Raw genomic sequence first — 16162 nt, 5'->3', positions numbered from 1 at the left:
GTAAACATTGTATTTAACATTGTATAAACAGTTGTATAAACAGTTTTTCTATGCTCTAGTTTTGAAAATATTCAGTTTATTAATTTTGAATCCTACTTTGCGGAAATTCACTTATCGCAGTTGGGCCTGGAACCAATTAACCCAGATAAATGAGGGATAACTGTACTCATTTTTAAAAAAGCGACTAGCGACAAATCTAGTCTTTTGGCAACTCTGACATGAAAGGACATATCGCTCTTCTCAACAAGCAGCGGGTGCTGCTGAGTCTCTCCCCCATTTAAAAGCACCCACAGACGGCTCAGTTTTGTTTGTGAAATTAAAAAAAACTATGAAAAGAGACAGAAGAAAACACATTTGTAGTTCTAAAAATATTTGTTTTACTTTTCATGTTATTTACTCACTGTTTGTCACGTGTCTCTACTTCAAGTCAATGTATTGAACACAATGAAGGATCTCACAGAATGAAACCAGGTGGATGGTCAAGAGTGCGAGAGTATTTTAACTCTTTGTGTTCTAAGTGGAGGCTCCGGGGTCGTCTTCTCGCTATTTTTGACCCAAAGTGCATCACTCTGCAGTGCTTTTTGTCGTGTCACATTTGTTTTTGGTGCTAACCTACCATCTTTATTCCTTTTCCAGTAAGCATGTTTCTCAACACCCTGACACCCAAGTTCTATGTGGCTCTGACTGGCACCTCCTCCCTCATATCAGGACTCATTTTGGTAAGACCACACTTTTCACATTTTGTTTCATCAGTCATTTTGTGCTGTATTTTTTTGCCTCGTTTCAACTTTGTTCAGTCAGGAATTGGTATTGCGTTTGTAAATCTCTGACCCAAACAGTCACTATTCAACATCCCTTTGTTTTTTGCACTGCCCTTCAACTTGGGGTGTAACATTGCATGTATTTGTATAACATTTTTCCATACTACATAATACAGCGGCATAGCGATTTCCCACACGAGTGCACATTGAATTAGGGCTGGGCGATATATGAATATTTTTAATAGATTGATATTTGGCCTATAATGGCCTACTTTATGTCAGCGGCTATTTTTAGATACGATTTTTTAATGTGCATCTTACATGAAGCTTTAAAACTTCAAAAAACCTCCTCATATTAAGTATTTTTATAAAACAACATGACATGCATGTCTAAACTCACTTTGCGGGAAAAAATATCGGGATATATATATATATATATCTTATATTGATATTCAACCTAAGCATATCGGGATATGAGTTTTGGTCCACTTCGCCCAGCCCTACATTGAATGAAGGACAGGAAGTGTCTGGCTCGCGTCACGTCTCTACTCATTAAGCAAATAGAGTGCAGCCCAGTTTTTAGCAATCAGGACTCATGGGTAGCGCTCGTTCCAAGGAGAAGCCAAAGCTTGAAAACCGTCTTACGTCGTTAAAGTGTTCTGTTTGGGAACACTTGGCCTTCCAGGTGAAACACGTAAACGTACACAGACAAATGGATAAGATGAAAGTAGTCTGCTGCCATTGTTCAATAGAGATGGGGAATGGGGCTATTAATGCACTTCAGCCAATCAGGAAATTGAATGCACCCCAGTTTTTGCATGATTCGATTTTTGTTGAAAATTTCACCAAAATTTTGCCTCACTTGTTGTGCTTTGCCTCGGCTTTGCTACAGTATCGCACATAACAAACCAATCCACTTTCCCTGTACAGTATCATTCCGCGAAATTATGTGCCCACACAAAGCAACCTACATGTTGCTGACTCACTGTCCGTGCATTTCTTATTGAGCGCTACTGCTAAATAACCTGCCTTGGGGCCAAGCAAAGTTGTGAGTGCCAGCAATGTGATAAAGAAGGTGAGAAACACGATTGAATTCGATCTCTCCAGGATGTACTGGAAGTCTGCATCAACAATGAGTTCCATCACTTTGTCATTCATAATTTATTTGCAGTGTTTTCTGCATGTAAAACTATTATTTTGCTTAAAGTGTATTTTTGTTTGTATTTTTGGGTGTCTGGAACAGGTTAGTTGGATATACATTATTTCCTACGGGAAAAATTGCCTCTGTGTTTTTATGTGTCAATTTTTGTTATTAATTAGTTCTAAAAGGTTCAGTGAAAACGGAGGGACCACTGTACATAGGCTGTGTAAAAACAGTGTAGTGTGCTGCTTCCCTGAATACAGCCAACACAAACACCTCTTTCTTACCTCTTCAGCTTCTGTGTGGCTGCAGACGACTGTGCAGCTTTAAAATAGCTCCTGTCTTAATTAAGTGCACTTCTTCCCTGCAGGCTATTGGCCAATGAGTGTTCACAAGTAGCTTTGCACACGCTCACTGAGATGATTCACAAACGTGGAGGCCAACTGGTTTTCATTGTCCATTTTCATTTGTCTTATTTGTGTGCATCCAGATGGCATGTTAACACTCAGTGTTATTAGCACAGTTGTGTGCTAGCATGTATCATTAGCACTCCTCTGAATACTTTGTTTGCATCTTCATGCAAACATTGCTGCCTCCACGTTGAAAGAGAGTGCACTTAAAGCAAAGTGCTTGTAAGCAGATAGCTCACAAACATGTTTGCTAATGGCGACTGCAGATCTGCTATTAAACACATTAGACTTCCTATCAGGAGGATCATGATGTTCTTTCTTGCTCCTGACATCCAGCGTTTGTATTAATGGACCGTGATTCTCCTCTTGGACTTGGACTGCTTTCATTATAATTCATGACGTGTCTTGTCTCCTCGCAGATCTTTGAGTGGTGGTACTTCAGGAAATATGGGACCTCCTTCATCGAGCAGGTGTCTGTGAGCCACTTGCGCCCCCTACTGGGAGGAGTGGACAGCAGCTCCCCCAGCAACTCCAACACCAGCAACGGGGAGGCGGACTCCAATCGACAAAGTGTGTCGGGTAAGAATAGATAACAGGAACAACATTGGATCAGTGTCTTTTAGTCCAGTGCAGACCACCAGCAACTTTTAGTGTTGGCCCCTCTTTCTTCTGCAGAATGTAAAGTTTGGAGAAACCCGCTGAATTTATTTCGAGGAGCCGAATACAATCGGTGAGTGACAGCAGTGAAACCTCTCGCATCTTTTTTCTTTGTTTTTTTTCCCTCCTCTGGATTCTTTCATGTTCAATCTTATTCATTCTCCTCCTTTGAGATGTTCCTTCTAATCCTGCTCACATGCTTTATTCCTGTCATCTCTCTCTTCCACACATTGATTAATTTCCCTGCTCGTTTCTTTCATGTCTCACGTTGTGATCCTCATTCGTTTTCTTTCTTCTTCATTACTTGATCATCCCTTTTCTCTTCTCCATTATTTGTGTCTTCTCCTCCTTGCACAAAAGTATTGGGACACAATGAATGAATTACTTAGTCATCTTAATGACATGTTGGACAAATGCATGCTTCCACCACAGCTGGGATAGGCTCCAGCTTACCCGTGACCCCAATGAGAACAAGTGGTACAGAAAATGGATGGATTTTGCAGCATATTTTAACCAGAATACAGCTAGACCGTTACTGTAAAAAGGATTTTATTTTAAGTTTCTGGCAAACAGTGGCCTCGGATTTGGAGATGCTGAGTCTCATCCCAGAAGCTTCACACTCAGATGCAAATCGCCCCAGTAAACGCTGAAGGTCACAGCCCGATGAGGCCCTCAGGACCACATCGTCTGCAAATAACAGAGACGAGATCCTAAGGCCACCGAACTGGACTCCCTCGATGCCTTGGCTGCGCCTAGAAATTCTGTCCATGAAAATTATGAACAGAATCGGTGACAAAGGGCAGCCTTGGCGGAATAGGGTGGATTGCTCCCTCCGGGTTGGGAATGAGATCCTGCCCCAGGTGGAGGAGTTCAAGTATCTCGGGGTCTTGTTCACGAGTGAGGGAAGGTTGAAACGTGAGGTCGATAGGCGGATCAGTGCAGCGTCTGCAGTAATGCGATTGCTGTACCGGACCGACATAGACCGATCGATCTATGTTCCCACCCTCACCTATGGTCATGAGCTTTGGGTAGTGACCGAAAGAACAAGATCGCAGATACAAGCGGCTGAAATGAGTTCTTCCGTAGGGTAGCTGGACTCATCCTAAGAGATAGGGTGAGTAGCTTGGTCATCCGGGAGGAGCTCAGAGTAGAGCCGCTGCTCCTTCACATCGAGAGGGGCCAGTTGAGGTAGCTTGGGCATCCAGTCCGGCTGCCTCTCAGATGCCTCCCTTGTGAGGTGTTCCAGGGAAGGCCCTGGGGCAGACCTAGGATACGCTGGACGGATTATGTCTTATAGCTGGCCTGGGAATGCCTTGTGGCCGGGGACCAGGAAGTCTGGGCTTCCCAACTGAGACTGTTGCCCCTGTGACTTGGACCTGGATAAGAGGAGGAAAATGGATGGATGGACGGATGGCAAACAGTGACACTATTTTAAACTCATTCAAAAACACATCTCATGTCTCTCAAGTAGCTCAAATCTGTTAAGTAGAAGCATAACTAAAATAAATATTTAGTGTAGTGTAGTAGGAGTGACGTAATCACCCTGTTTTCTTTTCTCTTCTTCTCTGTCGCTCCAAATTTGCTTAATAACAAGCATCAAAGTCAAATAAATTCTGTATAACCGGGGAATTGTATATCACACTTCTCTCTGGCAGAGTAAATCTGTTGAGCACTTGACGGCATTTAGAGGTACAATTCTATCTGCTTTAAAGGCTGGACAGGACAGGGGTAAAAAAAAAAATAAAATAAAAAACATAGTTGACATATAATAAATAGAAGCGTCACAAGAAACCCAACTCACGAGACGAAACGATGCACGGCATTGGTTCTGCGAGAACAAGACAAGAATTTAACAATGATTTTAAGAAAAAGTGCAATAGAAGAAATATTACTGGACAAACAAACTTTATAATTTAACTAAGTCACAAAACAATGCAGGTGTGTTTAGAAATGAATGTTGTCCCACAGATTGAGACCAAATAAGCCACTATTTTAATATATAATAATAATAATCCATCCATCCATTTTCTATGCCACTCCTCCTCATTAGGGTCGCGGGGGTATGCTGGAGCCTATCCCAACTGACTTCGGGCGACAGGCGACGTACACCCTGGACTGGTCGCCAGCCAATCGCAGGGCACATATAGATAAACAAACATTCACACTCACATTCATACCTGTTGACAATTAACCTTTGGAATGTACACAGAGATGTCCAGCGGAGATTCTAACCAAGATCTTCCATATCTCCTAACTGTGTGGCCAACATGCTAACCACTCGCCACCGTGCGGCCCATTGTTTTCAGAAGGTTTTAAATCCGTTTTTTCTACTGTTGCAACGGGGCCATATCCTTAGCAATGCGATAGGACACCACTTTGTGTTGTGGCAGGAGTTGTGCAGCTAGCATGCAGCTTCACACATTCCTCGTATTGGAGTTTGTGCCAAGTTTTAAGGTGGTGAAAAAGATTATTTTATGGTCTGAATTTGAAGGACCTCCAAATGACAGAGCTACGACAGAGTGTTAGGGCTATATCGATATGAACGATATGGTTGTTTTTGATATCGTGCTTAAAGTAAATATCGATATATTAAAAATATCTATATATCGCCCAGCCCTAGGAACCACCAGTTGAGAATGACTGCTGTTGACATGCATGGAGTCATGTCCTTATTGTTCCTGCTGTGTGTTTATTATTGTGTTGTTCTTCAGGTACACGTGGGTGACGGGCCGAGAGCCGCTGACGTACTACGACATGAACCTGTCGGCGCAGGACCACCAGACCTTCTTCACCTGCGACTCAGACCACCTCCGACCCGCAGACGCCAGTGAGTTCCCCTCGACATGCGCGTGTGGAGGCCACCTTCCCAACACTCAAATTCTTTTTGATGTCCTCTGTGCTCGCCAGTCATGCAGAAGGCATGGAGAGAGAGAAACCCTCAAGCTCGCATCTCAGCCGCACACGAAGCTCTGGAACTGGAAGAGTATGTCCACTTTACTAATTTTGGTAGGATAGATGATAAGAAGGTAGATGATAGGATGGATGATAGGAGGTATAATGGAATGGTGAAGGGATGAATGATGGGAAGGATGAAGTTATGAGTGAGGGCATGGATGCACTGAGGGATCTCGGAGTGTTGAGTGCATCATTCCTGGGGAAGACTTCCTGGTTTTGAAGGCATTAGCGTTTATTTTTAGGAACGATGGAGACTCTGCAGTCAGTTGTTTCTTTTATCAGTCATACTGCAGACTCGCTACAAGGTTTATTTACTTTCTTCTTATGTAAGACTTTATACAAGTGTCAGAGTGCGGAGGCTTCAATCAGCAAAAAACAAGGTGTTTTGTAATTGAGCTGCTAAAGGAGACTTGGCTTAATTCAGGGGTGTCCAAACTTTTTCCACTGAGGGCCACATACTGAAAAATGAAAGGATGCAAGGGCCACTCTGATATTTTGTAAAGCAGGGGTGTCAAACTCGTGCCATGGAGGGCCGAGACACTGCAGGTTTTCTTTCCAGCCAGTCACTAAAGCAGGTGATTTTAATGATCAACACCTTCAGTTTGAGGGAAGGAGCTCATCAATTAAATCACCTGCTGAAGAAACTGGTTGGAGAGAAAACCTGCAGCGTCTCAGCCCTCCAGGGCACGAGTTTGACACATGTTGTAAAGCAATACAAGTAGATATGATAAGCAGTGATATATATTTCACATATAAAACTGCATACTTTGTGATATACAGTATGTTCAAAAGCATATTATTAGTATAAACTTTGGTCTTTTTTTTGCTGGGGTTTTTTCCAACTTTTTTTTTTAAATAATCTTTGTTAAATTTTCTTTTCATAATATTATGACTTTAGCCCCATAACATTTTCACTGTGTTCCCATATTATAACTTTTTTTCCCAACCTAATTTTCCAAAAATTACAACTTTTTTTTGTTTGTTTCGCATAATATATTTTTTCTTTAATATTTCAACTCTGCGCTACTAAAATGACATTATTTTTCCTAATATGAGTTTATGCTTGTAAAATTTACACTTTTTTTCCTCCTTGTTAGAGTACCACTTTTTTGTTTTTGACTTTGTTCTCATAGAATTACAGCTGGTGTTTCCATTTCTGCAGCAAACACAACATGTGTGCTGTGTCACGTAGGGTTGTCAACATCCATATTGACCTGAAAACAGACACACTTTGTAAAAACTAGTATGTAAAACCTTGTCTAACAGCTAATACCACATAAATAAACTGAAAGATCTACAGTTAATCCCATGTGATTAGTATCGGCTGATCTCACTCATGTTGTGTTGTTTCTCATCATATTACAACTTTTAATAAAAGCATCTTCTTCTATTTCAACTTTATGCTACTAAAATTAAGTTATTTTTCCCTCATAGTATAACAACCTTTTCTTGTTAGATTACAGATTACTTTTTTCTGTTAATATTTTGACTTTATTCTTTTAAAATGACTGCTGATTTTTCTGTATTTGCTGTTTTTTTTAGTTTTCTTGTTATATTAATAATTAAAATATATGAAATAAAAAATATATATAATTTTTAGAATGTGTGGCGGGCCACAAATGGTCCCCAGGTGCACTTTGGCCACCACTGTGTTATGTCTGTGCGCTAGACAATCACCACAACGTGTAGAATGCTTATCGCCTTTTACTTCACGCCGCACTTTACAATAACAATTACACTTGACGGCCAAACCTTACAGTAACTCATAACAGCCCACACACCCATGTATGAACATAACACACTGGCTTTATTTAATGTACTAATATGCTAGCATGCTGACAACAGTACACAGCAGCAGTGTTCCCTCTAAGATGCGCGCTTGCGCAATCCCACACTGCTCTCGAGCTCTCTGCGCACCGCAAAACCATGCTGCACATAACCTGAACTGTAAATGAAATAAACACATAACAATTGATTCTGTACCATTTTGTGACACAACACAGTAAGTGACAGGGAACAACAACAAGCGGTAACATATAACACAATGACGAGCGCTGTCCAGTCAATGATAACATCCTGTTTGCACGTATTCACTGTCACAGCCAATCAATTCATTAACAGCGCATTACGTAGTACATGCCGCTGTTTTGCAGGTTAGCATATAGCTAATGCTGCTTGCTAACCCTGTTTTATGGCGAAACAAACGGGCAGTGCAACAGCGCTGTGGGAGAGGCTCCAGCATACCCCCGCGACCCTGGTGAGGATAAGCGTCATAGAAAATGCACGGCTGTCCCGAGTATGTTCAAACAGAAGAACAAAGGGTGAAACTGTGAGAAAGGGCTGCTTTTTTAAAACATGCTGCAAAGCCAAAGTAGCAAGCCAGTTTTCTGAGTGAAAAGTGTGGACTGAATGTGTGGCGTAACTGCATGTTTTACTTTACTTTCACTTTATTTTGATGGCTGACGTAGGAAGTGTTATGTTGAGTTTGTGTTGCAGAAGGGACCGAAAGCTCGGTTGAGAGTTAATTTTATTATTTCTTAATTGACACAAATGTAAACATATACAACAAACATGGCATCAATTTCAAGTACATTTTCTGCTTTAAAACAGTGAAAGTCAAATAAGGAAATTAAAGTATACCTATTTAACAATATAAATGGAAAACAAGTAAATGAATTGAAAATAAAGTAATAAACTAGGGGTTTCCTACAAGATTCAGATGGTTAATTGTATGAGACCATGGCTTCTTTTGTCTGAGGTTTAGAATGAAGAAAGCTACATTGGGGAATCCTCCTTGCTGTCTGTTTGAAACCACTCATATACAAAATATGACAGAATGGAAGTTCTCAGGTTTTGGACAGGTCCGGTACTACAGTGTGCACGTCAGGTCGTTTTTGTGTATGCTCAGATACTTGAAAAATGAGGGGGAACATTGCACAGCAGTGATCTAATCTGGATGTAGCATTAGCATGGACTGCTGTTTGCATCTACGTGGGTCCTGTTTGACGCTTATAGTCGCTGGGTGTATGGGCTACAACAGCAAATAACCACCGGGGGTTTCTAATTAGCAGCTGTGGCTGTAGTCGAAGTCCTGATGCAATTGTTATTAACCCCAAGATGGCAGTAGCTGCATTTGAAGTATCATGAGTGGTCAGCAACCATCAGCTTTAAACCATGCGCTTTAAAATGTTGGTATGTTTTATCGTGTTGTTGTTTGTGTTTTTGCATGACAGCTGTGCGACGGCCTACATCCTGCTGGCCGAGGAAGAGGCCACCACCATCATGGAGGCCGAGCGCTTGTTCAAGCAGGCACTGAAAGCCGGAGAAGGTTGTTACCGGCGAAGTCAGCAGCTGCAACACCACAGCACACAGTACGAGGCCCAGCACAGTGAGTAGCACCACGCATGCCTGACATGTTGTTGTCCTTCAGACATGTTGTCATCAACCTTGGTGTGTTATTAAAGCACATGCACCCCCCCAGGAAGAGACACCAATGTGTTGGTGTACATCAAGAGGAGACTGGCCATGTGCTCCAGGAAGCTTGGCCGCACGAGAGAGGCTGTGAAAATGATGAGAGATGTAAGTGTCACACATGTGTGCGCGCGCACACACACACACATACACACACAAATGTCTGCTGACTGTGCACGTGTGGCCCCCTGTCTGCTATTACATGTAACAACAGTTGTGTGTTTTCCAGTTAATGAAGGAGTTCCCTCTCCTCAGTATGTTCAACATCCATGAAAACCTGCTGGAGTCATTACTGGAGCTTCAAAACTACGCTGACGTCCAGGCCGTGCTGGCCAAGTACGACGGTACGAGCACACATGAAAATTCCCATCATGCAGCTCTTCGTGTGTCATTGTGCACATTGATGTACAAAAAGGAGCAGATGCCTTCAAGCTGTGAAACTGAACCTGCCTCCCGCCTCCCCACCCAACCTGACTGTCTTTTGTGCCCCCCTCACAGATATCAGCTTACCAAAATCAGCAACAATATGCTACACAGCTGCTTTGCTCAAAGCCAGGGCTGTCTCTGACAAGTGAGTCATACCTTTTTACTCTACAATAATACTACACTACACAACTCTACATTACACACTATACTACATTACACACTACATGACACATTACATTTCACAACACTGTGCTACATACAGTACATGACACTACACTATATGACACACTATAGTACATGACACTACACTACATGATACACCCATACTATATGACACAACACTACATGATACACCCATACTACATGACACACCACTACATGGCACACTATACTACATAACACAACACTACATGACACACTATACTACATGACACACTACATGATACACTATACTACATGACACAACACTACATGGCACACTATACTACATAACACAACACTACATGACACACTATACTACATGACACACTACATGATACACTATACTACATGACACTACACTCCATGACACACTATACTACATGACACTACACTCCATAACACACTATAGTACATGACACTACACTCCATGATACACCCATACTACATGACACTACACTACATGACGCACTATACTACATGACACAACACTACATGAAACACTATACTACATGACACAACACTACATGACGCACTATAGTACATGACACTACACTACATGATACACTATACTACATGACACTACACTACATGAAACACTATACTACATGACACAACACTACATGACGCACTATACTACATGACACAACACTACATGAAACACTATACTACATGACACAACACTACATGACGCACTATAGTACATGACACTACACTCCATGACACACTATACTACATGACACTACAATACATGACACACTATACTACATGACACTACACTGCATGATACACTATACTACATGACACTACACTACATGAAACACTGTACTACATGACACTACACTACATGACACACTATACTACATGACACTACACTACATGATACACTATACTACATGACACTACACTACATGAAACACTATACTACATGACACACTATACTACATGACACTACACTACATGACGCACTATAGTACATGACACAACACTACATGACGCACTATAGTACATGACACTACACTCCATGACACACTATACTACATGACACTACACTACATGACACACTATACTACATGACACTACACTACCTGAAACACTATACTACATGACACTACACTACATGATACACTACACTACATGATACACTATACTACATGACACACTACTAGGGGTGTCACAAGGCAGCCAATTCACGAGACGAAGTGGTGCACGGATTGGGTCCACGAGAATGAGTAATAATAAGTAATACAGTCAAACTTGTCTATAGCGGCCACTAGAGGGAGTCTGCAAAAGTGGCCGCTATAGACAGGTGGCCTCTATAGACAGGTTGGCGTCCAGTTTGAATGTTGACCAGTAGAGGGAAAAAAAGGGGGGGGGGATAGTAATAATGTTGACCAGTAGATGGCACTGCGGACTGCGGATAAAAGTTGTACAGCACTACTAGGCTTGTTATTATCATGGTTCATGGTTTTAATCCTGAACATGCATGAGTCAAACAGTAGCACATCACATAGTACAATTCACAATTTTGCATGTCCAAAAAGGAGTAGGAAGAAGCAAAGCTTATTTAATCCTACCCCTCATCAGTTTCACATCAGTTGCAATACATTTATTCACCTCTTGTTCTTTCAAGTGTACTTTGTAGGTCTACATGACAATGTAGTGCAATCATAGCCAAGGTTTTTACTTACTAAAAGGAAGCTAGAGGCTTAATAATAACTGATAGAATATATCCACGACCCACAGAACAAAGCTGTGCTAGTAATGTCTTACGCTTGTTATTTATATTTTACTTTTTATACAGCAGTGTCATTATAGCTTTAGTTCATCAGAAAGTGACGGGAAGTGACGGTGGGCGTCCCGAGCAGGAGAGCTAGGCTCAGTGCTAGCTGTGAGTTTCAAGAGAGTTGGGAAGTGTGTTTATGTTGGCGTGGATGTAAAGTCCTGCAGTGTTCTCCGCTGTTAATAAAGCCATTAAAGTGCATCGGCGACGTGAGTCTCTCCTTCCCCACAACAAGCGGCATTACAGTATTGACCAGTGCACACCAGGAAATAAACGGTGTCATTTCTTACAGGCATTGGCTGGACAGCTATGTAGTGAGGCTTGTTGAACCTTTGCCTTGTGGGCAAGCAGGAAGGAGAGACGATGCTGAGAGATGTGTGTGTGTTCTGAGCTGCTGTCTGGTGGCCGCGTTCAATAAATAAAGTTGGCAGAAGCAACAGGAGAAGTTTCCTTCTTTGCTTCGGAGCTGAATAACACTGACAAGTTAACAGACTAGTAGCGAACGGAAAAGAAGACGGCTTTTTTGTGTTGAATACAGAAGATGAGGACTTTGATGGATTTGTGGATGAGGATTGATGAAAAATAACGAGAGTACATTCTAAAATACTTCAGTTAAGTACAACCGAACTCAGTTTTGCTCCCACTGCCGCATGCATGCTAGCGTATGTTTTTTTTTATTGTAGTGTCGCTGGGAGCACGTCCTGTTCCCAGCCTTCTTTGCGGTAATGTTTTGGTGCAAATGCTCTTAAAGTTACATGTTTGACCAGGAAATAGCAAGCTCAAAAGAAGACGGCTTTTTTATGTGGAACAACTGACAGTTTGTGTGGATCTTGTGAATGATTGTGACTGAGCTAGGACTCAGTAATTAAAGTCTACACACGACGGCTTCATTGATTGAAAAACAAAACTTTTTCGTGCATGAAGTTTCTACTTGAGTCGGTAATTTGGCCGCTATATGCAGTCAGATATTGACCAAGGGAGACAAAATGGGTGGCCGCTGGCCGCGTTGGACAGGTGACTGCTATACACAGGGTCTATAACATGTAAATTTGCTGCGGGGGATTTTCAGTGGCTGCTATAGGCAGGTGGCCGTTCTACAAAGGTGGCCATTAAGACAGGTTTGACTGTATATTGTATGAATGGCTATACAGTGTGTTTATGTTGACAAGAGGTCTCACTCCGTTGTTCTATGACGCTTGTAGGTGCTGAACCAATGCGAGAGATGCATGCGCATGGCAATATACGGAGGCCAGCAAAATGATCAAGTTCATTTTTATTTATTGTGTGATTATTTATTTGTAATTGCGAGGAGAAATCTTGTCACATTTTAATCTATCTCGCAAAATCTTGTGACACCCTTACACACTATCCTACATGACACACTACGACACTACTTTATGTTAACTACATGACATCACACTGCACCACAGTACAGTATGTGACACTCCACTATGCTACATGACACACTACACAATATTACATGACACTACATTACATTACACTACATGACACACGACACTATATTACATGACATTACACTACATTACATTACACTACATGACACACTACACTATATTACATGACATTACATTACACTACATGACACACTACACCGTATTACATGACACTACACTACATTACATTACACTACATGACACACTACACCATATTACATGACACTACACTACATTACATTACACTACATGACACACTACACCGTATTACGTGACACTACACTACATGACATTACACTACATGACACACTACACCATATTACATGACACTACACTACATTACATTACACTACATGACACACTACACCGTATTACGTGACACTACACTACATGACATTACACTACATGACACACTACACCGTATTACATGACACTACACTACATGACATTACACTACATGACACACTACACCATATTACATGACACTACATTACATGACATGACACTTCAGTGTAGAATATTCCACAAGCAGTCATTAATTGTAATCAATTGAAATGGTTTATGGAGAATATTTGTAATAATAATTGTGTAAAAATTCTATTTATTTAAAATGTTTCTACATGTTCTCACATCTACACAAGTGGGTTTTTATTTTGAGTATATTTTTGTATACTAATTGCTTAAAAAAAAATCAGAACAAATGCCAAAAAATACAAAAGAATTTGTAAATGCGGTGGGAATGTTGGTGAGAAAGTGTCATTTCATGTACTTGAAATGCTGAGTGAGGAGATCTCATCAGATGAATATAATTTAAGATGAGAATTAGAATTTGGGATCTGTTCTTCCAACCTTTCTTGACAATGTTCTCATGTGAATGCGTTTGTGTGTAGGTTCTCTCCAGAGGCGGCGTCCAGACGAGGTCTGAGCACAGCAGAGATGAACGCAGTAGAAGCCATTCACAGAGCAGTGGAGTTCAACCCTCATGTGCCCAAGGTGAGACACACAGACAAACAGATGTTGGTCACATGACTTCGCTCCCTGACTGTCACGTGTCTTCTTCTCCTGGCGGTCATGTGATGACCAGTACCTGCTGGAGATGAAGAGTCTGATTCTTCCTCCAGAGCACATCCTGAAGAGAGGCGACAGCGAGGCCATTGCCTACGCCTTCTTTCACCTGCAGCACTGGAAGAGAGTGGAGGGGGCGCTCAACCTGCTGCACTGCACCTGGGAGGGCAGTGAGTACACATATGCACAGTGTTGTGTTGAATATTCATTGTAAAACATGCTGGCATACATGTAATACAGATTAGGGATGTCCCGATCCACATTTTTTGGCTTCTGATCCAATCTGGTACCCATCCTTTTTTAAAATAGCACTTTAAAGCATTAAAAATAACGCAACCAAAGTATTTCTGAATTGACTTCTGTATTATTGCGTATTCGACGCAATAGTAATTTATTGACGGTCTCTAGTATAAACAACCAGCGGTTAGGGCAGCACTTCCCTTGTGGGCTCCCCGCACAATGACACAGCAGTCCTGGCACAGTGAAGGGAAACTACCGCTGTAGCTACGGAGCAGAATATCCAACGTCCAACGTGAAACTAACTTCACCACGGACTAGTCTGCATGGTGGTGTTGCGTTTTCTTCTTCTTGCGGGTGGCAGGAGTAGAGTGGCAACCAGCTTTGAGGTGCATTACCACACCTACCATGTTGGAGTGTGTCCCAGAGTTACCAACATTATGCGGCGCCCGGGTTTGCCCGTTCTCGTGGCGGAAGCCGATATTATCCGATCTTTAAAATACAGCAGATCGCCATCCCTAATACAGATAAACTCAAGTTTCATAATGATTACACAAATGATCCAGGACTTGTGGACAATTAGTTCTGCTTGATAGCAGCTACAGTATTTGCAGTCTTTCAAGCAATCTTGATGCTATTTTCCACACACGTGTTTGTCAGTCCCCTAGAAGCATGTACCACATTTCATGGTGATTGGGATAAATCAGAATCAGCTTTATTGACGAAGTATGCTTACACAAACAAGGAAGTTGACTCTAGGGAAAAGTTAGAGTTGTGTGAGAAATGTCAAGTTAATCTGACATTGGAGTTTATTGACAGCGCCACATTGTGGTGTATTTGACATTAAAGTAATAGAACAGGCAACAAAGTAGGAGTAGAATTTAGACATGACACACAGTATATGATTTGTATTTATGTCTTGTCATGTGTGTAGCATTCAGAATGATCCCATATCCTCTGGAGAAGGGTCACCTCTTCTACCCCTATCCCATCTGCACAGAGACAGCAGACAGAGAGCTGCTACCCAGTAAGGCACACACACACATCCTACACAAGTAGCAATGTTATCATTTACCACTTACTCCATCCACTTTCTGTCATGTGACAACATTGCTGTATGACTGAAAGGTTTTGCTCCAAGCTAATATTGTGCTGCGTGCGTGTGTGTGTGTGTGTGTGTGTCACGCATGGAAGCAGTGTTCCACGAGGTGTCAGTGTATCCCAAAAAGGAGCTTCCCTTCTTCATCCTCTTTACGGCCGGCCTCTGCTCGTTCACCGCCATGCTCGCTCTGCTCACACACCAGTTTCCTGAACTCATGGGAGTCTTTGCCAAAGCCGTGAGTATACACATACACACACACACACACACACACACACACACACACACACACACACACACACACACACACACACTTTGTTTTCATGTTCTCCCAGAGGGGAGCTCTTAAGGTTCAACACAGCCCAGGACGTCGTTTTCTTTTTCACAACAAGATTGTAATGAAGAATGTGAATAGGAATAAACTGTTGTGTTAATAGTATAAAATGGGTATGGTAATGTGTCTTCTTACTTCACCTAACTTCCTGTCCATATCCTCCTTCTCTTG

The 16162-nt window shown here is 41.8% G+C and overlaps 1 protein-coding gene across 8 annotated transcripts in view; it reads left to right on the top strand.

Moving 5' to 3' along the window:
* Positions 1-16162, top strand: part of LOC129181209 (suppressor of tumorigenicity 7 protein homolog) — a 37436-nt gene that overhangs the window by 19273 nt on the left and 2001 nt on the right. For 5 of the 8 annotated variants that reach the window (XM_054776047.1, XM_054776044.1, XM_054776040.1 and 2 more), the window contains 13 exons: positions 637-719; positions 2732-2891; positions 2988-3042; positions 5681-5796; positions 5877-5952; positions 9158-9312; positions 9406-9503; positions 9610-9739; positions 9894-9966; positions 14147-14249; positions 14341-14491; positions 15493-15585; positions 15753-15895. In XM_054776047.1, the coding sequence (XP_054632022.1) occupies positions 642-719; positions 2732-2891; positions 2988-3042; positions 5681-5796; positions 5877-5952; positions 9158-9312; positions 9406-9503; positions 9610-9739; positions 9894-9966; positions 14147-14249; positions 14341-14491; positions 15493-15585; positions 15753-15895 (1431 nt within the window). In that variant the 5' untranslated portion in view covers positions 637-641. The remainder of the gene's footprint in view (positions 1-636; positions 720-2731; positions 2892-2987; positions 3043-5680; positions 5797-5876; positions 5953-9157; positions 9313-9405; positions 9504-9609; positions 9740-9893; positions 9967-14146; positions 14250-14340; positions 14492-15492; positions 15586-15752; positions 15896-16162) is intronic. The other 3 variants (XM_054776041.1, XM_054776043.1, XM_054776042.1) reach the window with 3 other exon arrangements.

The sequence above is a fragment of the Dunckerocampus dactyliophorus genome, chromosome 5 (genome assembly GCF_027744805.1).
Source record: "Dunckerocampus dactyliophorus isolate RoL2022-P2 chromosome 5, RoL_Ddac_1.1, whole genome shotgun sequence".
Lineage (NCBI taxonomy): Eukaryota > Metazoa > Chordata > Actinopteri > Syngnathiformes > Syngnathidae > Dunckerocampus > Dunckerocampus dactyliophorus.
The sequence above is the reverse complement of the archived record's forward strand: the minus strand, read 5'-3'. Positions and strand labels throughout refer to the sequence as shown.